The sequence below is a fragment of the Hipposideros armiger genome, unplaced genomic scaffold (assembly GCF_001890085.2).
Source record: "Hipposideros armiger isolate ML-2016 unplaced genomic scaffold, ASM189008v1 scaffold_228, whole genome shotgun sequence".
NCBI classification, from domain to species: Eukaryota; Metazoa; Chordata; class Mammalia; order Chiroptera; family Hipposideridae; genus Hipposideros; species Hipposideros armiger.
Genome location: NW_017731578.1, coordinates 459,550 through 483,323, shown reverse-complemented (window position 1 = coordinate 483,323; position 23,774 = coordinate 459,550). Strand labels below are relative to the sequence as shown.

The following is a 23,774-nucleotide window of genomic DNA, read 5'->3' as shown; positions in this document are numbered from 1 at the left end:
CAGGACGGATGACGACGTGGGGGGGACAGGACAGACCAGGTCTGCCATCCTACGCCATCAAGCGTCACCGAAAATCTTACAAAGCAGACTTAGGGAGGGACACTGGAGGCACTGCTGGGAAGCGCACAAGGACTTGTGAACTAGCATCAAAGTGTACATACAGAATGCTTCAGACGCCTACGATCGTACCGAGACCCCAGAAGTCAGCTCCACACACACAATGCGCGCTACTCACGTGATGGTGTCTCAGTGTAACAGACACAGGCACCGAGAGTTCTGACATGAGACATAACACATCCTGCCTGCCCCACTCGCTGTGACCTTAAGTGAATTTCTAACCTCTCTCGGTCTTGCCCGGTGAAAAGGGAACAATGACCCACCCCCCAGGGGGTTTGTAATTAGACAATGTGTCCAGTGCTGACTGCCAGGCCGGGATCACCGTGAGGCTTGGCTGTGACAGGAACCATGCAGGGCAGACTGCATAGGATAAGTCCCCAATGGCCTTTTATCGCCAACACTGTCACAAACTGCTGTAAGAACATGAACGTGGCACATCAGGCAATCACTGTCCTGGCCGTAAGGGCAGCTCAGACGTCACCTGCTGGGGCCTTTCCCTGCCGCCCCACCTAAGCCGGGCTGTCCCTTCACCCGGCTCTGTCTAGTCTTCACAGCCCCTTCCGTGCCCTACGCTGCCTGTGTCTGTTCCGCTACTGTTTTCCCCTGGGCCTGGACCACTGGCTGCCACCCTTAGGCGTGTGGGTGGAAGCAGGGTGGATGGACAAATGCATGGACACACGTGGTGCCCCTCTCCTGTCAGTGGCTCTCCCCAATTTGTCCTGCAGATTGGATGTTTCTAGGCAGGGAGAAGAGCAAGGAGACGGTTCCCTTGAGGAAATGAGCCAAGGAAGTGATCCCAAGAGTCCTGAACCGCTTCTGTCAGAGAATCCAAGACCGGTCGCCCAAAGCAACACTCCACTGGGACAGCAGTGGAGTATCCTGCTTTCTAGGCAGCTCTCAATGTCAAGGAACTTACAGGTAGAAGTCAGGGAGCTGACATAACTGATTAGGAATTAGACCTTCAAGGACCTTTAAAAACATACAGTAAAAACCCCAGGCAGAAAGTGACTTGTCTAAACCCGTAGAAGCACGGCTGGGGCTGGATCCCAAAGGTAGGGTGTCACCCGGCCTCCACACTGCCTCCGCCTCCCAAAGCCTTCACCACAGCCAATGTGCTCAAACAGTTCATAAAATTAATATGTTTTTCTTAATCACAAAAGCAAACCCCTCATTCTGGCTATAATTTCCAGGAGAGGAAAAAAAGCGGAGTTTGCTAAGCTATGAATAGAGGTTTGGCGGCCAGTGAACAGAGCGTGCCCCCTGCTGGTCCCACTGGGTATGTCACCCCTAAAATGCCTAGAAGATTTTTGGTGGGGGGTCTGGGGATGGGTTAAGTACAACTTCTCTGAAATGACTGTCAAGGTGATTTTATTCCTTAGGGACGGATAGACAGACAGATGTATTTATTTAGCCAGAAGGGTTAGCTCTGAAGTGCTGGGGGCAAATCCTCCCGGCTCGGCCTATCCCTTCAGAGTGCTGGCTCAGCCTGAGCAAAAGGTGACTGGAAAGAACACCCCATTCCAAATCACTCGGCTCTGGTAGCGGGGTTTTCAGTGAAGACAAGGTAAGTATTTTACCAAAATTAAACCAAACAGGGCTCAGCTAAGCATGGTGAATACTTAGGCACACACGGGAAAGGGTCTCCAGGAAAGTCCTCCCTGTGTGTCACAGGGGCATGTCCATCACAGGGGCATGTCCATAGGAAAACAGGCGCCAGGAGCTGCCTGTGTCTGGCAGCTGTGTGACTTCACGAAACCAATGAGAACTTGGGAGCCCTATCCGGGAGAGGGGTGGAGAATCCGCTGTCTCAACTTAATGCCTCACCAAAAAAGGGGGGGTGGGTAATGCCAGCACGAGACCCTTCCAATCCCAGGTATTTCTTAAAGAGCCAGTGATGTAACCAAATCTCCAAAAACCGGTCAGTTTTTGGCTTCTGGGGTCAGAAGATAAACTTATTTCTGAGTTCTTAGCTCAGTCACCCTGATTCCATAAGGAACGAGAAAGCATTACTGCGCCGAAAATGTGAATGCGTCAGGACAATTGTAACAACCCCCTCATGTGTCCCACACTCCCTGATGCCAACTCCCCCCACCCCCACCCCCAGGCAACAGGAGTCAAGGCCAGAGTTCAGGGCAGCGGGCCGTTACCTCTGCTCAGGGCTACTGCTGGGGGGCCGGGGGGCCGCAGACTTGGCCTCGGCCGTCTCCGGGCTCTCCTCATCTTTGCAGGCAGCATCTCGAGAGGTAGACAGTTTTCCTTCCTCGCTGCAGGAAAGAGGGTGACAGGCAGTGTGAGGCGCCGTGGGGCCGGGCCGGGGGGAGGAGAAGGGCGCATGCAGATGGCGCTGGAGGTCATGGGTGCCATGGAGTCACAGGCCCGGGGCCGAGCATGCTCAGGTGAGGGGTCACAGGCGCCACAGACAGTGACTGGGGACCCACAGAGGGAGGGGCTCACGCACACTGGGGACTGGAAGCGGGACGATGTAATGCGGCTGGTGTCTGGGAAAGAACAGGCCCGCACGACTGTACATACCGATAGGATTTCAACACTCTGAAGCCAAGTGTGCAAAACAGAAAAAGAAATGTACAAGAGTTTCAGAACACTCCTATGAATGAGGAATTTGGGGAATACTATGTCCACGACTGCACATAAGCAAATCTGCAGACTCGGTGAAGCTGTCAAATGAACCTGTTTGAAGGAATGAGTCTTTAGTTAAAGCAGTTTGCTTTCCGGGCTGAGCCTACCATTTAAACAGGCGGTAGGACAGACCCCCACCAGCTTGCTGGCTGATGTCATGTGAGCAGGGTGACATGCGGCCTGAACCGGGACTGAACTTCTCGAGGTGCCCTCCAGCCATGCGTGAGAAGAACAGACGCCCAGAGAGCGAGCCACGAACAGCGGCCAGGACAGGTGAAAACTGACCCTCGGGGTTCTGAGGGTTTGGGGAAATGCTGCCTGAAGGGGTTGCTTCCCCCTCCGATGGCTCTTGGTGGAGAAAGACAAGCAGCAAACGCTTTCAACAGTTTGTGGGCTGAAATTTGAGACTTTTGCCTGTTCCGTCTGGATTTTCATTTTGACACCATCAAGGTGGCACTAAACTGAGCAGAAGGGCAGCTGGCGGTTCCCTCTGGGGAGGCCCACCATTCTAAGAGCTGGTCCCGTCCTGAGTTTGCTCCTGAAAAACAGAATCTTAGGGTGGTTTCTTGGGTGGCTTTCGGGTGGGCCCGGGCAATGTGTAAAGAGGAAAAAAATGAACTAAAGATTTGTTGACAATCTGAGTGACCTGGTTCATGACTCGATACCCACACTGTCCACTCCCTGAACACCAAAGAGGTGTTTCATACACACGATCTTCACCCCATAAAATGCAGTCATTGCAGACAAGTATTTTGAGTCATGTTAAGTGGCACCGAATCGTACACCTCATTGCGTTTGTCTCTGTAATGAGTAGTCTGGAAGACCGCCTGTCCCTGTCGACTGTGACACGGTACCCCCCAGTGTGCACCTCAGTTCTACCCGGCTGCTCAGTGACCAGCCCCGAACTGCCCTCCACCTCGCACCTCAGAGCACAATGCTGCAATGGCTGCCACCATGCAGGGCCCTGGGGGGTGCCTGGGGTTTCTCGGGACCCTACACCCAGCGGTAGAAAATGTGGCCACTGACAAGGAAGCCCCGGCTGTATTCCCCACTGACCGGGCTCGGCCCCAGACCCCGTATGACCCCCTTTCTCATCCTGCTACTCTCACAAAAGGTGTCAGGTGACGACTGTGTTTTGAGCAGCTGTATTTCTTTTAGCCCTTTTGGGTTTCCTTGTCTGTAAACTGTCTATTGCTATCTTTTGCCCATTTCCTGAGTTACCTTTTTCTCTACTGGTTTATAGGAATTGAATATTGTTAGTTTCTTGTTGATTTAGATGCTGTAAGCTACCCTGCCCCAATTTGCTGTCTGCCTCGATTTGTGTGTACAGTACTCTATCAACCTTCAGACATTCTTAACTTTGATGCAGTCCAATTCTATCCTTCGCATTGTGGTTTGTGCTTCTGAAAGTTTTCTCGTTTCGTTATTAAAAAGGGAGTCCTTTTCTGCCCACAGGTCAGAAAGACACGCTGCATTCTCTTCTAACTACCCCGAGACTTTGGCCACATCACTTAACTCTGGAGTCTCCTTTTCCCCATCTGGAAAGTGGGATGATAACCACAGTTCTTATCTCCCAGTGTTCTTGAGAGAAATGAATGAGTTAGCACACAGGAACCGGCCAGAGAACAGTGCTGCTGGGCACGCAGAAAGTAGCGCACGGTAAACCTTAGGCCCCTGGAACTAGCTGCCTTCGGATGTCGTTCAAGGAGCTCTTGTTCCCCTTGTCCCCTTGTGTGAGCCAGGCTCCCCGTGCCCCCACCTTCGCTTCTGGGCTCCTCCCATCACACTGGCCCCTTTACCTGTTTGTGCGCTAATATCACACTGTTAGAATTACTGTGACTTTGCAGCACGACCGACTATCTGCCAGGACGTCTCTTATTTAATCTTTCTTATGGTTCTCTCAGCAATTTGGGAACCTTATTATTCCACATAAACTTTAGAGTGTGTTTAATGTTTTACAAATCCAACTGAAATTGTGATTGGAATTGCATTAAACATAAAGGTTGATCTGGTGACGGGCACACTGCCCCACTCAGCTGTCCCATCACAGCGTGGGTGGGGTTCCACGTGTCCAGATCTGCAGCTGCTGTTACTGGGACTTCCAAGCTTTCTTCACAGGTACCTGGGCTGACATAATTCCTAAATAACTTAAGAATCTGATATGTTTTGTGGCTGGTCCTTTGCCTCTTATTATACATCCTAACTGCTTATTACTGATGTAGAGAAAGGCTACTGACTTTTAAGAGCTCTCTCACCCAGCGGCTTTGCTGAGCTTTTACTAGATAATAGTTGATAACTATAAATGATAACAGTTTTTTCCACTCCTCATCTCATCTTACCAACGCTTCTGTTTCGTTTTCTTCCCTCCGAACATTGCCCATGGCTGCCCACGCAGTGGCAGTGAGGACGGGCGTCCTTATTTGTTCCTCACTTTAAATGAATGCACTTAAAATTCCCTCATTAAGTGTCATTTCTGCTGTAGGATTTGGGTATTTAATGCTGACAAAGGTAAGGAAATTCCTTATGTGTTCCTGCTATGCTCAGAGTTTTAATCATCTATGGGTATAGAGCTTTTATCAAAGGCTTCATCAGAAGTACCAAATGATTTTCTTTTTCTTACCGTCTATTGATATATGGTGAATTACACTGACAGGTTTTTCTGATGTTGAACCATCCTTGCACACCAGCGATAAATTCTAATGGATCATTACGAATTATTTTTAATATGCTATTGGATTCAGTTATACAGGAGTTTTGCACTTAAGTTTTCCTGCAAGTGACATGAGTTGATCATTATCTGTAATTATTCCTATCCGGTTTTGGAATTAACATTTCACAGCCTCATAAAAAGATCTAGGCAGTTTTCACACTTTTTAAACTTTCGGTAACAACTTAAGGCAGAAACGAGCAGGCTAACGTGCACAAACGGCGCTGCGTCACTCCTGTAACCGCCACACCTGCTGCTTGTGAGGCCGACCTGCTCGGGGTGGGTGTGTATGGCCGTTTTCTGCCACAGGGGCTGTCTTGTTTGGATCCTCCATCCATTTCAAAAATTGTTATTAGCTTAGCTTGTCTGTCTCTTCCTTCCTGACATTAGATTCTTCCTCTATCCTCCTACTGAATCTTTCCTTGATAGCTACAGCTGTCTTTTCATTTTATCACCTTTTTTGGAATGTCAGAAATTAAATAAAGTAAAATTATCAATCTTTTTCTTTATGGTTTGACTTTTTTAATAGTTAAAAAATCCTTTGGGCCGGCTGAGTGGCGCGATGGTTAAAAACTGGATTGGGACGCCAGAGGGCCCCGGTTCGGATCCCACATATGAGGGCCAGTGACACTGCCCTCCACAGCTAAGATGCTGAACAACAGCTCAACCTGGAGCTGGGCTGCTGTGAGTCGCTAGCAATGGCATAGGCTGCAGCCCCTGCTGCAGTGGGTTGCCATGGGCTACTGTGTGTGGCCAGCAGCCAGCGTGAGCAGCCAGCAGCCGCAGTGAGCGGCCGTCCAGAAGCTGGCGACTGATCTGCCTCGCCCGGGAAGAGCGCAATGATGGTGCCAACTTGGGCCAGTGAAGCAACGTCCTCCACAACTAGACTGAAGAACAAGATGACAGCAACTTGTCTGTTCCCCTTCCCCCAATTCCCCAGTGCTGTTCCCATCCCCAAATTCCCCAATAAAAAAAAAAATCCTTTACCCCCAAATCCTAAAGACGCTCTTATGTTGTCTTTTGAAGGTTGCAGCTTTGCCTTTCATACTTATGTTGAAGAGAGATTTAACTGCATTTTTCTCCAAAAAGGATACCCACTATTAGTCCAGTCATTCTTCACCGAGCTGTACTGTCATTCATTGTCACTAGTGTCCAGCCCATGTAAGGCAGAGGGTCTGTCTGTGTAACTGCCGATGCTACGTCGTCTCACTAACTTAAGTCACCTTACTGAGAAGTGCTGTGCCCTGGCCCGGGGAGGCCCGCCTCACTGCCTTCAGAAAGACCTCGGCCAGTCCCAGCTCTCTGCTCTTCTTCATGAATATCACAGTCAGCTCCACAGTCAGCTCCTCAGTTTCCACAAAAAACCCCACTGGGATTTTGATGAGAAATATATTCATTTTATGGGTTTTTAAAAAAAGCGAGAGATATCTTTCCATTAACACACGTGGCAATCTCCCTATTTATTTAGGTCTTTATTATATCTTTCAACCTTAATTATCTTACAGACAAGGTTTACATTTTAATTAAAAATGAGGGAGCACACCTAGGACATCTAATATTGGTTCATAGGATGCAGCTGATTTGTGCATCCAGCAAAACTTGCTAAACTTTCCTAGTAGTTCTCATACTTGTCTATATAATCAATTTGAAAATTTTTATGTAGAAAATTATAATTTACAAACAACAATCATTTTATTTCTTTCAAATCTTTACAGCTTTTTTTATTTTTACTTTATGCTGCACTTGCTAAGACATCAGCATAGTGGTGAAGAGAGGCAGTGACTGGAGGTCTCCACGTCTGGGTCCTGCCTTTGAACGGAATACTTCTAATGCTTCCCTGTTAAGAATAAAGTCTGCTGTAGCTTTTCAGTAGACGCTTTCATCAGTTTCAGGTAGCTACTTCCTATTCCTAGGCTGCTAAGAAGTCATAAATGGCTTCCATTTTTATTAATTGCTTCTCTCCATCTACTGAAAGTCCAAATGGTTTCTGTCGTTTTATCTATCTGTCAATTACCTTCAATAATCTTTACAATGTTACAATATCCTCACATTCATAGGATATATTTTTGGTCATGACTTAAAAATACATCGCTGGATTTGGCTTGCTGACTTTAAAGTTTTATGCATATGTGCCCACACATGAAATCAGCCTACAATTCATTTTTCTCTTTCATGCCTTCTTATGAGCTGAAAGGGTCTGCATATAATGGAGACCAAAGCTGCCTGAATTCTAACGACTGCATTATGTCCGGAGAAAATGGTCTGTATGATACCGAACTAAGGTTTTGATGGACTGAGCTTTGTAATGAATTGTATACAAGTTAATTTCTAATATGACTAAAGATTTGCCAAGTTTTTACTCATGTATTTTTGAATCTGCTAGACTTAAAAACTATAGTCTTCTGAATACTAGAGAGAGAGAGAGAGAGAGAGAGAGAGAGAGAGAGAGAGAGAGAGAGAGAGAGAGAGATACTGACTGACGGACCCAAACTCTCCATCTCTTCATTAAGATTTACTGAGTTTGACAGAGATGTTAGGAAGATATCAGGCTAATCTCTGAACCCACATTTGAATCAAATGAAAGATGAACATTTGAGGTTTCTCCCCGTCATCCTCCCAACCAGAAGCTGCCAGTATGATCCAGCCCCTGGTTACCTTTTGAAGACCGCGGTTTCTGTCTTGGCATCTACAGTGAGGCTGAGAGTTTCCTTCACGCCGCCATTCATCACTGTCTCAGTTACCTTGTCTGTGCTCTCTGCGTCCTCCTCTCCATCGGAGCTGGCCTCCATGGCCATGCTGCCCGGCACTGGAAAGAACACAGCTGATGGTCACGCGTACCAAAACCACACAAGAACTGTCACCCTCCTCTGCGCAGACCCACCCACCCAATGTGACGTCATCTCCAGCTTGAAGAAGAGGTGGTTTGCCTGGGACAATTCTTAATGGGCACAGGCTTCTTAAAAGTGCCCGCTAAGAGAGAAGTGCCACAGGTTTTCTTCAGCCCCGGGCCGGCAAGTCCTCACGGCCTCCCGGGCTCTGTCTCCCCAGCACACGCCCGTCCCTGTTCCCCGCCCATGCTCCAGAGCACAGTGGGCAGCCTGACTCTAGCCTCCTGACCTCCATCCACAAGGACGCAGCCCACGGCTTATCCACTGCAGTGTCCTCACGCAGCCTTTTTCTTTAAGTTGCCCCACTCGGGCCCTATTCTTTCTCTTTCAAGTTACTTTCTTGAAGGGCTATTTCCTCTTCTGTAACAGGGAGCCATGTGGTGTGCTGGTTATGAGCCGGGGCTCTGAAGTCATGCTTCCTGAACTCAAGCCACAGCCTCACCACTTACGAGCTTCCTAACCCTTGGGTGAGGAATCTAACCCGTGCCTGGGTTTTCTCATCCACAAAATGGGGATAACTGATCCCACCTGCAGAACTGCTGAGAGATCAGACAGGTCATCTACATACAACGTTTAACAGAAGGACAAATACCACCAGCATTGTGGCTGGTTTTATGGCTTTGCCCTGCCCCTTGGTCCTTGTCCCTCTACCCGTATCCTCATTTCTTTTCCTAAGGACTTCCTTCCTTGTTCCCGCACATACTACCGACTCCCCCGCAAGTCCCCGGCACTCACCTCCGCCCTCTCCCCGCACCTCCCAAAGCCCCGTTCATCAAGCTGAAACAGCTCAGGGCCTGTGCAAGGAACGATGTGTGTATTTTGAATAATGAGACAATCACTGGATACCTGTGACCCTTTCGTCTGTTCATAATGAACAGTCACAGAGCCTGAGACACACCCAGACACACGCACATGCCCAAGCAAAGTGAGCTCTGTGGGCCAGAAGGACAGGCACTGCCGGGCTCAGAACGCACATGACTAATGGGTTCTGTGCAGCCGGTGCCGCCGGCTAAGAGTCTCCCTTCCTGGGCCTGCTTCCTTTCCTGTACACCGACAGGACCAAATAGCAGTTAACAGTCCCTCGCTCCTAGAATCAGGATGCTGTGTTTCCGAGTGAACACGCAACCTCTTCTCCAGCTGCCCCATGGACATCAGACCCACCAGCTCATTCTCTCGGCTCCTTTGAGCTGAGCCCTTGAGCCTGAGAGTCCAGTCAAGCCTGGTTTTATAAACCTGTTACGCGGACCGACGCAACTTTTCGGATCCAGAGAACTAAGCACAAGTTAAAGCCTGAACGACAAAATGGTGGCCAGGCCGGCTCCACACCCACCTTCTGGCTGCACCGCCAGCGCGGCAACACTGGGAGTCAGGGGGTCCATCGGTTCAGTGCTGGTTTCCATTTCCACTGGAGAATTACTCCTTAAAGCATCTTTTGTACTTTTAGAAAAGAGAAAATACAGCTGTTAGCAGTGGGTAGTAGCCCTCAGTTACCATTATTTGGAAAAATCCTTTAAAAATCAATTCTGCTTCTGTTGGGGAGACATGGGTAGTTGGTGACAGACTCCAGGGACACACGAATCTAAGCGTGGATGGGTAAATATTCTGCTAACTCACAGGGCGGTAATGCAGGGGCTTCTCAGAGGTTTCAGACAGGTTCAGAATGGCCCAGCCTTGTGGCCTCACCGCGATCACCAGGCTCGCAGGGCAGGGAAAGCAATAACATAATCTGTACAGTACGATCTGCGTCTATGGTGCTGTTGTTTTTTGTTTTCCTAGCTGAGACATCCTGCCACCTGTTGGCAGCTCAGCCCGGGCCGGGAATCGAACTGGCGACCCTGTTGCTCAGAGCTTGCACTCTTGAGCGAGCTGTTAACCAACTGAGCCACTTGGCCGGCCCTGTGGTGCTGTTTTTACAAACCCCTATTTACCTTGAGCCAAGTGCCCGGAGGGCTAGGCCCTCTTAGTGATATTGAGTGAGACAAAATGGGCTGTGCATAGGGGCAAAGAGAAGCGAGCTGTTTCAACAATGTTCGCAAGTAATCAAGGTCCCTCGGCCTCCAGTTATAAAAGGCGGAGAGAAGAAAGAGGAGAAGCTTGACTGCCCGGTACGGGAGCAGCGTTGGTGAAACTTTTGACACCATTTTGGAAATGTTCCCACAAATCTCAGCTTCCCCTCTGAGTGACAGCTTCCTGACTGCTATGATCAGAGCTGCTATAAAGAAGCAACATGGGTTTCAGCCTATCCTTTGGTTTATCTAAGATAGTAGCTGCCAGCTCACCACAGTTCATCTATCTCTGTCTTCTCCATCACCAGCAATCGTTTTTAAAAACATCACGTGTTAGAACAGGTAAAGCAACACGGTCTTTCAAATGGGGTGGGGGAGATGGAGTTTTTCAGTAGACCAAATAAAACAATGTTTGGCAAATCCAGCTAAGCTAAGAAGACATGAAGTCCATGGCCAATACTCAATGCTGACAGCATTATTCAGGCACATTACAAGATAACAGGGGGCTGCCATCGAGAATAAGACTAATAACAGGACCAACAGCACGCCTGTTGCACCCCTTAATTCATAGCACTGGACGAGCTACCAGCGAAATACAGGTCCGGATTGTCTATTAAGTTGCAGACACCGTCTGCCCTGCTCTGCCCGCTCCACACAGGTGCCTGGCAGTTCTCTGGCTTCCCCTCTTTCCGAATCTCCTCACTCCTGCCCCGACAGCTCCAGTGAGGCCCGAGAAGCCCTGCGAGATGCCAACTTCATCAGCATCCTGCCAAGTAGCTTCTCGAGGCCACGTCTTCCCAGGCCACGTGGCTCACCACCTACCCCCTCTCAGTTCGCCCTGCATGAAAGAAGGGGGATGACGGTTGTTTCTCTTGTAACTCAGAGCTGTGCCACTATTTCCCTCCTGTTGATTTTTCATCTTGAGGCACTATACTCAACTCAGTGGTAAATTAAGGTGACAAACTGCCGACAGCAAGCACAGGCCATCCCCAGTTCTCCTATGGTGAGGTCTGGAGAGCTGGGCACATGTGCTCACCTCAGGGGAGACGTGAACTCCGAGAAGGACGCCCAGCCCGTCTCTTTAGTCGGCATCGGCTCCTCCGCGCTCCAGACGTCGGATCCCACAGAGTCTAGGGGAGCACCGTGGGTTGTCTCCATGGGGACGTCAAAGTTGGCTGACCAGTTGGGTGCTGTTAAACAGAGGGAGGAGTTTCATTTTGAGACGGCTTCCCCAGTTTTACGGAACACAGTATTTTTCAGAAACAGGTCTGCACTGATAAAATGATGGGCACTGCGGGAAAAAGGGCACTCTGATCTACTGCTGACAGGGAAGGGTGCGAGTGGGCAATGTGACAACATCGGTCCTGTTACAAAACTGCATGTTTCCTCTGATCCCTTAGCAGGCCCCACTTCTAAGATTTTTTTTCCAGCAGAAAATCTCACAAGGACGTGAAGTGACACAAGAGAATATGCCAACGTTAATTTCTTAGTTTTGACAAATGTACAACGTTATAACAACACTGGGAGGAAGACAGGTGAAGGAAGCCAATCCCTCTACAATCTCTGCAACTGTCCTGTAAATCTGAAATTATTCCAAAACAAAGTTTATTAAAAAGAAATAACTGTTGGCTATTCAGTTGCAGTCAACTGGATACCATGATGTTTCCCAGTCCACACCTGGCCCCACTTTGTACTTTCCAGTGTTGCACAGACAACAGGAAGGCTTCCTGGGACACACTATAAACACTATTTGATCGCCCCGCCATCTGTTTCTTCTTGTATGCTAATGAGTTGGCTGGGGGCTCCTGGACAGCCTCAGGATGGGGGCTGTTGGCCATGGGATTGAGGGTTGGGTCTTTCAGCCCCATCCCCAGCCCACGGCCCCTCCCCAACCTGTTAAGAGGGTACAGGGGACGGAAGCTGAGCCTCTCATTATCGGTCAGTGCTTCAATCAATCATGACTACTTAATAAGGCCCCATAAAAAACCCAAGTTGTAGGGGTTTGAGCTTCTGGGATGGTGAACCAAAGGGGGTGCGTCACACACTCCAGGGGACAGAAGCTCCGTGCTTAGGACCCTTCCAGACCTTGTCCTAGTCATCTCTTCATCTGGCTGTTTGTTTGTATCCTTCAAAATATCCTTTGTAATAAATTGGTAACAGTAAGTAAAGCTCTTTTCTCAGTTCTGTGAGCTGTTTCAGCAAATAATTGAACCCAAGTGGTCACAGGAACTCCCGATTTACGGCCGCTGGGTCGGAAGGACCGGAGGCCTGCACCTGACCGGCATCCGAAGCGGGGCTGAGCCCCTCACCTGCGGGGTCTGTGCTACTCCACGTGGAGAGAAGTATCTGACTGAACCGTAGGACACCCAGCTGGTGTCGGGACACTGGTCTGTGGGAAAAGCACACGTCTGGTGTCAGAAGCAAGTTCCACTGAGGATTAAATGAGGGCCCGCACACAGTAGGTCTGAATTAGGGTTTGCTCTGTGCTTCCTGCCCTTCAATCTGGATGAGTGTGGCAAGGCTCCACGGACACCAAGAAGGGGCGACACAGGGACGCTTGAAAATCTCAGATGCTAACAACGCTTGTGACAGGCCAGCTACCGCAAGCCTTCTCAGCAAGCAGCAGGACATAAAAAAGCACTTCACTGGACAACTTTTAGGGTTACAAGTAACATAAACAAACTCTGAGAAACCTACTTTAAAGTGTTTAAGCTTCAAGGTGTTTCCTCTGGCTTGGTGCACTCACGATGCTTCACGTCACAGTATTTCCTCATCTTTCCACAACCCACGGTCTGTCCCCGTTAGCACCACCGCACCCAGAGGGCGGCAGTGTCCTCCAGCCACGCACAGCGCGGGCGTCCACCCAGAAAGCGGTGTGGCTCCCTCACAGGTGTAACCTGCACCTTCCCTTAGGCCGGGTCAAATGACCACAGGTGTCTCACCTAACTTTCCCCTCAGACGTCACCTCAGACACTGGGACCAGTTTCCCTATTTCCCAACACACAGCAACATGGAAGAGTAAGGCAACTCACGTTCATTCAGGTCCACCTCCATCTTGTCCTCCGTGTTGGCGCTGCTGGACTCAAACAAGTCTTGTTTGGCTCCATCTTCTTCTTCCGAGTCTGTACTTTCCTCACTGTCTGTACTCCCCGAGCTACGGAAAACAGGGACCGAAATATTTAATGCTGCCTATTGGGCACCAGCTAAATCCAGAAAATTCTCAAGTTCTTCCAACAATAAAGAATCACATGCACTTGAACTGAATCACACCTGCTATTTCATTAAGACTTCGCTCTGTGGGTGACAGGGAGGCCCCAAGGCAGCCTGAGCAAAGAGGAAGGAAATGGAAGACAAGTGACAGGCCCACAGAAAGCTGAAGGAGCGACATTAGAAGCAGGGCACCCTCATCTGGGACAAATGTCCTGAGGTTCAGCTTTCTTAAGGAAACGACTGCAGAAAGGGCAAAAATATTTTGATTCTGGGGATCACAAGACGGCTAGAGCAAAAGGGAGTAACAAGCCACCTCTCTGCAGCCGCGGGTAGGTCAGCGGTCCCTGCTGACCACCTTCCCACCCCACAGGGCGTGTCCTCGATGGAAACCACCCCTGTTGCTGGCAAGCCTGCTGGCTGATGAAGAGCTGCACTGCACACATCTTCTGGTTCCCCTTGTCTTTCCTTAATGTTATGTGTCGCTTTTTTCTTCCTTTCATTCAGAGTCACTTAGCCAGCTGTGCAGGTGGCGGCAGTGTGTGGTATTTAAGGGAAGGTGCCTGTGTGTCGTTTTGATTAGCTTAACAGCACACTGATGAAACGAACATGTGAGAGCTACACAGACTAATCTACTTGAAAACAATAGTATATATTATTATACCTAATTTCTAGAGTAGGACTGGTCCTAACAGCTACCAAGCAAATTTTACAATTTTAATGTTTTGACTTTAACTCATCTCCATTATAGGTTTGTATGTTGCTCTTATTTATTTATTTTTGTTAATTAAATTTTTTTAAAGGTTTTTTTATTGGGTAATTGGGGGGATGGGAACAGTACTGGGGAATTGGGGGAAGGGGAACAGACAAGTTGCTGTCTTTTTTGTTCTTCAGTCTAGTTGTGGAGGACGTTGCTTCACTGGCCCAAGTTGGCACCATCATTGCGCTCTTCCCGGGCGAGGCAGATCAGTCGCCGGCTTCTGGACGGCCGCTCACTGCGGCTGCTGGCCGCTCACGCTGGCTGCTAGCTACACACGGTAGCCCATGGCAACCCACTGCCACAGGGGCTGCAGCCTACGCCGTCGCCGGTGACTCACTGCAACTCAGCTCCAGGTTGAGCTGTTGTTCAGCATCTTAGCTGTGGAGGGCAGTGTCACTGGCCCTCATATGTGGGATCCGAACCGGGGCCCTCTGGAATCCCAAGCCAGTTCCTAACCATCGCACCACTCGGCTGGCCCTACTCTTATTTAATATAACCTCTATGTATTGATTTCTTCTGTGTTTTCCTTTTGGATTTTATAAATAAGAAGTTTAAGACCACAAGCTGGAAGAACGGTCACATATTTCAAACAAATAGATGGGGCTCCAAAAGATTTGTATTTCTGTCCTTGAACTTGAATGGCCTTAAACCTGTCTCAGCTTTAATAACTGAAGTTCTGGGCAATATTTGCCCATTCTGGTGTAACACATGTGACCCTAGTGTGTAACAGCTTCCATGGAAGCTAATCTTATTCAGTTCTGTAGCAAAATACCCTTTATTGTTAAAGATGTGAAGTATGCATGTACATTGACTGCTGAATTCACTTTTGTGCCATTTTTGTAAATACAATAGTTTTGCACAACCTCAAAAAAACAAAAACAAAAAACACAAAGACTTCTCTGTGAGCAAGTTGCCTAATCAGGGCTCCACCACTTGGGCTCTGCTTACAGGTGTAGATCACAATCTAAAAAACACCTTCTAACAGATGTGTTAATTTGCATTTCTCAGTGGTGCTCATTTGCATTTCCCTAATGACCAAGATGGTGGAGCTTTTTTTCACATGTATTTGCCACCCACCTATCTTTTTTTCTGAAGTCTTTTCACATCTTCAGTACATTTTAAAAACTGGGTTATTGTCTTTTTTCTTATGATAGGAGTTTTGAGAGTTCTTTATATATTCTCCTAGAAGTCCTTTATCAGATATACGATTTCCAAATGCTTTCTCCTAATGTATGCTTTGTCCTTTTGAAGAATAGAAGTGTTTAATTTTGATGAATTTAAACTTATTAAAATTTTTCTTTCACGTAGTGTTTTTGGTGTTGTATCTTAGAAATCTTTGCCCAACCCAAGGTCACAAAGGCTTTCTAGTATAACTTTTAGTTTTACATTTAGGTCTATGATCCATTTTGAGTTAATGTGTACTAATGGTAAAAGGTATGGACTGAGTTCATTTTTGTTGCCTACGGCGTCCAACTATTCCAACACTATCTGTTCCAAAGCCTATCCTTTCCCCACCTAATTGCCTTGGCACCTCTATAAAAATCAGTGGTCTATATACCTATTTATGGGCTCCATTCTGTCCCTTAATCTAGCCCGTCTAAATTATCACAGTCTTAATTATTGTATCTTGAAATCAGGCAATGTTGGTCCTCCAATTCTGTTCTTTTTGTCAGTTTTATCCCTACACATGTAATATTTTGATGCTACTATGAATAGTAGTAAATTTCAATTTCAAATGTTTATAAATTTCAATTCTAATTGTTGCAGTATATAGAAATAATTATATTGATCTTGTATTGTGAAATTTTGCTAAACCCACTGAATTGTTCTAGTCTTCTTGTAGATTCCAACAGATTTTATACATTCAGAGTCGTGCTATCTGTGAATCTAGTTTTCCTTTTTCCTTTCCAATCTATCGATAGATGCTTTTTCTTTCTTTTTCTCGCCTTACTGCACTGGCTAGAATCTCTAGCACAAGACTGAAAAGCAGTGGTGAGAGCAGATATCCTTGTCTTGCTCCTGATCTTCAGGGGAAACCACTGAGTCTTTACCATTAAGTATGGTGCTAACTGTAGGTTTACTGTAGAAGTTTTAATCTGGTAGAAGCAATTCCCTTCTATCTCCAGTTTGCTGAGAATCCTTAGGAATAGATGCTGGAGTCAGCTGCATGCTTATTGATTTTCAAATGTTAAACTAACTCTGTACTCCCGGAATAAACCCTGCTTGGTCATGATCTATTATTATTGCATTTATTTGCTAAATTTTTAAAAGAAGCTTTGGCATCTATGCTCATGAGAATAACTGGTCATTTTTCTTGTAATGCAATGTAATGTCAGCTTTTGGTATCAGGTTGCACTGATGGGGCCTCATAGAATTAGGTAGCTACTATGCCTTCCTTTTTAATTTTCTGGAAGCTTTGGTATAGAAATAATATAATTTCTTCCTGAAATATTCGGTAGAATTCACCAGAGAAGCCAACTGGGCCTAGGGGTTTTTTGGTGCATGTGGGAAGTTTTAAATTAAAAATTCAACTTCTATAGTAGACACAGGACTCCTCAGGTTATCTTATTTTTTTTTTTTTAAATAAAGATTTTATTGGGGAATCGGGGAAGGGGAGCAGACAAGTTGCTGTCCTTCTGTTCTTCAGCCTAGTTGTGGAGGATGTTGCTTCATTGGCCCATCACAGTAGCTTATGGCAGCCCACTGCATCCGGGGCTGCAGCCTACGCTATCGCCGGCCACTCACGGCAGCCCACCTCCAGGTCAAGCTGTTGTTCACCATCTTAGCTGTAGAGGATGCAGCGTCACTGGCCCATGTGGGATCCGAACCGGGGCCCTGTTGCTCACAGCCCGCGCTCCCAAGCCAGCTCTTAACCAACGAACCACTCAGCCGGCCCCAGATTACCTTTTTTGCTGAGCTTTGGTAGTTTGTATCTTTCCAAGATCATCTAAGTTGTCAGTTACTGGCACAGAGCAGTTCATAATAATTCCTTATTTTCCTTTTAGCTACTATCTATAGAATCTGTAGTGATGTCACCTCTCTCATTCTTGATATTAGTAATTTGTATCTTCTTTTTTTCTTGATTATTCTGTCTACAGGTATATCAATTTTATTAATCTTCTCAAAGAACTTTTGATTACAATGATTTTCTCTATTGTTTTTGTTTTGCATTCTAGTTTCTAAAGGTAAAAGCTAAGGTCACTGATCTGTTTCTTTTTAAAAGCAAACAGTTAGTGCTAAAAATGATCCTTTAAGTATTGTTTTAGCTGTATCCTCCAAATTCTGATATGCTGTGTTTTCATTTTCTTTGCATTCAAAACATAATTTCCCCCCTCATTTTTTCTTTAACTTGTGTTATTTAGTTTCTACATATTTGGAGATTTTCTATATATTTCTGTGATTTCTTTCTAATTTAATTCCACTGGGGTCAGAAAACACACTTTGTATGACTTGAAACCTTGGAATTTGTTGAGACTTGTTTTATATAGCCAAAATATAGTCTCGTTTAATAAATATTTCATGAACACGTGAAAGGCATATTTTGCTGCTGGTGGAGTGCTTCATGAATGTCCAGTAGGTCAAGTTGGCTGGTGGTCCTGTTTGAGCGTTCCGTATCTTTCCTGATCTCTGATTATTGTTTTATCAATTGCTGAGAGGACTGTTGAAATATCTGATTGTAACTGTGGATTTGTCTGCTTTTCCCTACAGTTCTATCAGTTTTTCTCTGTGCATTTTGAAACTCTGTTATTAGGTATATTGACATTTAGAGTTGTTAAGTCCTCTTTATGAATTGAACGCTTTATGACCTTTTCTTTATCCCTTTCCTTTGAAATATAGATACTCTACCTTTTCTTTTGACCCGTTTGTCTTTTTTTTTTTTTTTAAAGTAGATCTTTTTTTTTTTTTTAGAAATTTTATTGGGCAACAGTGTGTTTTCCCAGGACCCATCAGCTCCAAGTCAAGTAGTTGTTTCAATCTAGTGGTGGAGGGCACAGCTCAGTGGCCCATGTGGGGATCGAACCAGCAACTTTGGTGTTATGGGCTTGCGCTCTAACCATCTGAGCTAACCGGCCGCCCTTGTTTTTGTCTTTATATTTAAATTATTTCACACGGGCAGAATAAGTTAGACCTTTTTTAAAGTCCAACCTGAGCATCTCTGTATTTTAATTGGAGTTTTTGGATCATTTGTTTAGTATTATTTAAATCATTAGTGATGCGGTTGCTTAGGTTTAATACTATTATCTTGCTGTTAGTTTTCTGTTTGTATCAGCTGCCTTTTATTTTTTTGCCTTCTTTTAGATTTTTTTTAATGATTTAATTTCCTTTTGTTGGCTTATTAACTGTTTTGTTATTTAGTGATTGCTTTAGGGTTTATAAGTATGTATCTTTAACTTATCAAACTAGTTTCAAGTGATATCACAGCCAAATACTATTGGGTTGTCAGAAAAGTCATGACGTATTTTTTCTGTTTTTCGTTGCAAAAATCTGTCATGACTTTTCCGAAAACCCAACAGAAACAACCCAAATGTTCATTAACAGGCCAAAGAATAAACAAATTGCAGTGTATCCACTTGATGGACTACTGCTCAACCACAGAAAAGAATGAACTCTTGATACGTTACGTAACATGGATGATTCTTAAAATAATTATGCTTAGTGAAAGAAGCTAAACAAAAGTGTATAATGTGTGATTTCATTTATATATAACTTTTAAAAACACAAATCATTCTAAAGAAACACAGAGCAGGTTGCACAGATGTTACCAAAGGGCATGAGGAAACGTCTGTGGGTGACGGGTAAATCCATGATGTTGACTGGGATACCAGTTTCATGGAGGTATACACATGTCGAAACTTATCATGTTGTATAATTAAAATAAATGCAGTTTACTATGTGTCAATTCTACCTCAATAGAGATGTTCGATAATAAAAAGCTGCCTTCTCTCATCACACTGTTCCCTCTGGGTGTCATCTGTCATCTCCTCCAGGACACGCTTCACTGCCATACTGAACGCTCTTGCTCTGTTAGGACGGACTGCATTGCTGTTTAGTGTGTGAGGATGGTCTGCCTCCAGAGGATAAATGTGACCAGGCAATGGCCACTGAGTGAATTCACTCAACACGAGGACCAGGATTTCCTAGCAAAGGGTGACAGACAAGTTTGACTGGTGTTTGATCTTGAAAAGGAAAATAAATCCCCATGAAAACACCAGTGTTTAGTCTGTTCCTGGAGCTGTGGCAGCTATGATGTGATCAAAAGGTGAGTAACCAACATGCAGAAGGTGACAAAGTGGGAGCAAAAGAAAGAAGCCAGGTTTAGTGGCTGTAACAGCTCTGGACTGTGAGACAAAAACACCTCTGCTGGGTAAGCCACTGGGGGGCCTTCTGTAACCTGAAGCAATAAGCACTCCTGAGAGAGATATACCTGCCGGATCGGCAGGGAACAGGCGATGCTGACGCCCTCTAGCTGCAAGAGGAACGGCTGGCTGGGAGACGGGGAGGAGGTGGTTTTACTTTTCACTGTACCCTGTTCTCTTCCAATTGTATGCCATGTGAAAAATGTTACTTATTAATATGAAATGAAATGAAAATTAAAGTTCAGCTGTTGTTCTCCTAACTGTGAAGATTCTGATACTCAGGTGACAAGAACTCCCTGTGCACAGAAGCAAATCTAGGTTCTTGTGACAGAGACACTTAAAAAAAATTAGGAAAAAACAAAAACTGGATTGATTCTGATGGGTGTCAACTGACATGACTGTCTCTGCATGTTAGATTAGCTTTTATTTTATTTTTTTTTCCTTTTTTTTTTTTTTTTAGATTAGCTTTTAAAAGCAACTTTTCCCTCCTTGGGGAAACTTTCAGTCCTGTATAGCAACCAAAACATAACCCAGCAGTTGCTGTTACTACCGGTAAGAGAACAATTAATCAAAGGCTGAACGACTGCATTCCTTGGCATCGTGACCCATGCAGAGGAGGCTGTCACAGTGCTTCGTGAACAACAGCTAAGCCCTGCCAGCATTTCCGAGTAGATCACCTCGTCCACGCCTGTCTCACTGCAGACAGGAGCACTGGCAGCCGTCACGTAAGTTAACCAGGGAATTCCTATCACCACCACACCACAAAAGCTTTGGGCCCCAGGTCACAACGCACTTCTACTAATCATTTGCTTTGTGCTTGGATAGCGTTACTGCTTTCACAAGCCATCTTTCACCTGGACCGTCTCTGGGATTCCGGGGTAAACGCAATGTGCTTTTCCTCCCAGATGTCCTCCTCATCAGAGCCGCCGCCATCGTCAAACTGCTGTATCCTTTCCTTACAGCACGCTTCAAACAAGGCAATATTTCCCTACATAGAAACGAGGGAGGAAAAGAACAGAACAGATTTAAAAATCAAGTTCTTTTCTCCAAAAGTTACCAATGTTCATTGCATCCTTCCACTTCCTTTAAAAAAGGTGCCTATCCTCTATCCTAAGGTAAAATGTAAGCATCTAATGTCAGCCTCTGTGTGAACAACAGCCAGAATCCCCCTTCCCCCGCTTAGGTAAGAGGGACCCAGAACTCGCCCACAAGAAGCTGGGACTATCCTGGAGACCCACTTCCGCCTAGCAGCCTCGATGCCCCGCCCACCTGTCATGCGGTCTCCGCTCTGCCTGAACAGGAAAAGCAGCCTCCTGTGCTGTGACCAGTCCAGCTAAGCTGTGATGAGCACCTGTCCAGCTGCAGCCCGACCTAATCATGTCAGCACACAGACCAGTGGTCTGTCATGCCAATCTGCACAGAAAGCAAGCCTGTGCCCATTCAAGGTTGGAATGACACACTACACCACCATCTGCTGATGTGGCCAACAGGCCTTGGTGCTTCAGAACTGCCTGGGGATGAGAGGAAGGCTGGCCCTGACCTAGCCCAAGTTTCTATCCTGTTGCCATACAGCAGACCTCAAAGGCAGCAAGCTAGAGTCAAACCGCACTCCTTGAAGCTCAGTGTCTACACCGCAATCATGAGTGACCCTGGTTTTATTAGCTCTGCCACATCTTAAACAGTTGCCAGGCAGGTCACGTGAGCGGGTGATTACTCAGCGCTGTAGGACGCTGTTTCTCGGTGGAGGGCCCAGTGCACGCGGCATCACGCACGGCCTGACTGAACAGTTCCCACTGGTCCATCTCTCATATGCCTGGTAGCAACATTAATACTTACACTTTCATTTGTATTGAGGGTAAAGTTGATGTCTGATACCCGATCGAAAGAAACACTGTAAACAAAATACAAGTGCAGGAATAGTTAATTATTTATAGACTCACAGAATCAGTATTTGTGAAATTTTCCAGATTTTGAGTATTTACACTATCATTAACATCTAAGTTAAAAAAACAAACACCTTGCTTGCATTAAATGACACCTCCTCCTGTGGTATTAAGCAATTTGTGTAAAATGGGGAGGCCTTCTGAGACACAATGAACACCCTCAAAGCCGTCCTATGAAAGGCTTTTCACATCCCCGGAAACGACCATGACCAGGAAAAAGGTCATTGGCGAACAGGAAACAAGTCAAAACATGAAAAAGCACACAGCAGCTGTCAGACATGGAGCTTTCTCCAGGTACAGCCACACTCATACATAAAACACACAGCCCGCAAATCTCGTGCTGTTCTAAGGCATCACCAGGAAGAAAGGAGGGAGTAAAAGGATTCACAGCCTAGTAAACATGATTTTTGAGTAGATGGGGCTATCTTATCATCCTTAAAAGATCTGTTCTAATGGACCATATTCCAAGGACCCAGTGCAAGTTTCAAAGACATTGTGGACTCCTAACATTTAGTGCGAGTCCACAGGCGAGCCTGCGGGTTCGGGGCCGAGCACCCCTTGGGTACAGGCACACCACGTGGACAGTTCCTGCTCTCTCTGGATCTCAGGTCCGCTGACAGCCTTCAATTCGCGCCGTGACTGTGAAGCCTGCGGCTCAGCGTGCCCATAGCACATTGTGTGGCATAGTCAGTGTGCCGGAGGTCTTTCCGCTTCTCCCATGCCTAGGCTACAACTGGTGACAGACCACAGCCTCCACCGGCTGTCGTTCAACAAACTACTGGAGGAACCGTAACAGACACTGGGGGCTCATGGGTGTCACCAGGGAGTCCCCTATGAGAGTAGCCACCAATATTCCGAAGTCCATTCTCATAAACCCTTTATTTATAAGCACCTCTCAGCCCGCAGGTCAGGTGACAGGCCGGCTGCTGTCATTTCTGTGGATCACCCCCACATCTTCCACACTTAGTTCTCTATGGCACTGACAATCCCCATTTCTGTGCGCCTCTGACCCTGACTGCAGAATGAGTGAGTGCTCTGATGGCGTGGCTCTTGCAAAAACCTACCTCTGCCTTACAGTGAGTCGCCTAGAGGAAAAAGCACGCAGGGTGGGGCTGCTCCCGAACACTGTAACACCTCCTGGCTGCTTGCTCAAACTAGTTAATGCTCCAGGATGAATTACTTTAGATAATGCTACTGGCAGTAATAAGGAGCTCCTAAATCTATAACAGTAAAAACAAACCTCTGTGAAAGAGGCCAAGCCCCAAAGCAATCCCTCCCAGTGGGAGACAGACATTCTAATTCCTACTCGTCTCCAGGGCCAGACAGGCCGGACAAAGGAACGCCTGGGTCCAGGACAATCACAAAGTGTCTCACAAAGAGCAGGCGTGCACGACAATTATGGAAACAGGAAAATATACTCACTTGCCAATGTCATCTTGATCTGCAAACTTCTCATCGTTGAAGCCAAACTGGTCAATAAAATTGGACGTCATTTGTTGCATCTGATAATCAGAAAAGGCCTGGCAACCCCAGGACCAGTGACAGTGACATAATGATTCTAATGACATTCTACATACTATTTGCCCATTTGTGTTCCAGAAATCATCTTATTTATTTAGCCATAGGGCTTAAAAAGTTGGTGTGTTTTCTAAAAAAAAGATCAAATAATTTCAGACACAATTTACCCCAAAAGAGGAACTGTTTGGAATTTGGTCCACAAGTCATTCTAATGCACATGTCATTGTTAGAAATGTTAAGTGACCACTCTGTCCTATCTTTAGAGAGAGGTCTGGGTTGTCTAGTTCAAAGAGGTGATCAAGTGACATGTGACAGTCTGAAATCATACGGTTTATCAGTTACCTCTGGACACAACCAACCTTATCCTTAAGATCCAACAACAAGTGGTGACCCCCACCTCCCTTGCACCTCCCCGCCCCCAATCACTATAGCAACACAGTGGCAGAGGAAGAAAGACCATCACCACCACCATCCTACAAGCACACGTTCAGCGACACTTCATTTTCTTATTATAGAAAAGGCTTTAAGTAAGTCTTAGAGGTTGTAAGATGATAGGAGTAACTTATGGCCTACCTGCCTGAGAGGACAGCCCGTTTTACCACTGCCCCAAAATCACTCTGAAAAGCCTACATCA

General features: G+C 46.3%; 1 protein-coding gene across 14 annotated transcripts in view; it reads right to left on the bottom strand.

The window, feature by feature from the left end:
- Window positions 1-23,774, bottom strand: part of PPP6R3 (protein phosphatase 6 regulatory subunit 3) — a 125,550-nt gene that overhangs the window by 2,841 nt on the left and 98,935 nt on the right. For 4 of the 14 annotated variants that reach the window (XR_002125372.1, XM_019654681.1, XM_019654686.1 and 1 more), the window contains 9 exons: window positions 23,045-23,142; window positions 21,516-21,570; window positions 20,534-20,667; window positions 13,388-13,509; window positions 11,392-11,545; window positions 9,680-9,786; window positions 8,117-8,267; window positions 2,650-2,667; window positions 2,265-2,381 (listed from right to left, as the gene is read on the bottom strand). Coding sequence is in view for 13 of the 14 variants with exons in the window: in XM_019654681.1 (XP_019510226.1) it covers window positions 2,265-2,381; window positions 2,650-2,667; window positions 8,117-8,267; window positions 9,680-9,786; window positions 11,392-11,545; window positions 13,388-13,509; window positions 20,534-20,667; window positions 21,516-21,570; window positions 23,045-23,142 (956 nt within the window). In the remaining variant the exon portion in view is untranslated. The other 10 variants (XM_019654683.1, XM_019654688.1, XM_019654685.1 and 7 more) reach the window with 6 other exon arrangements.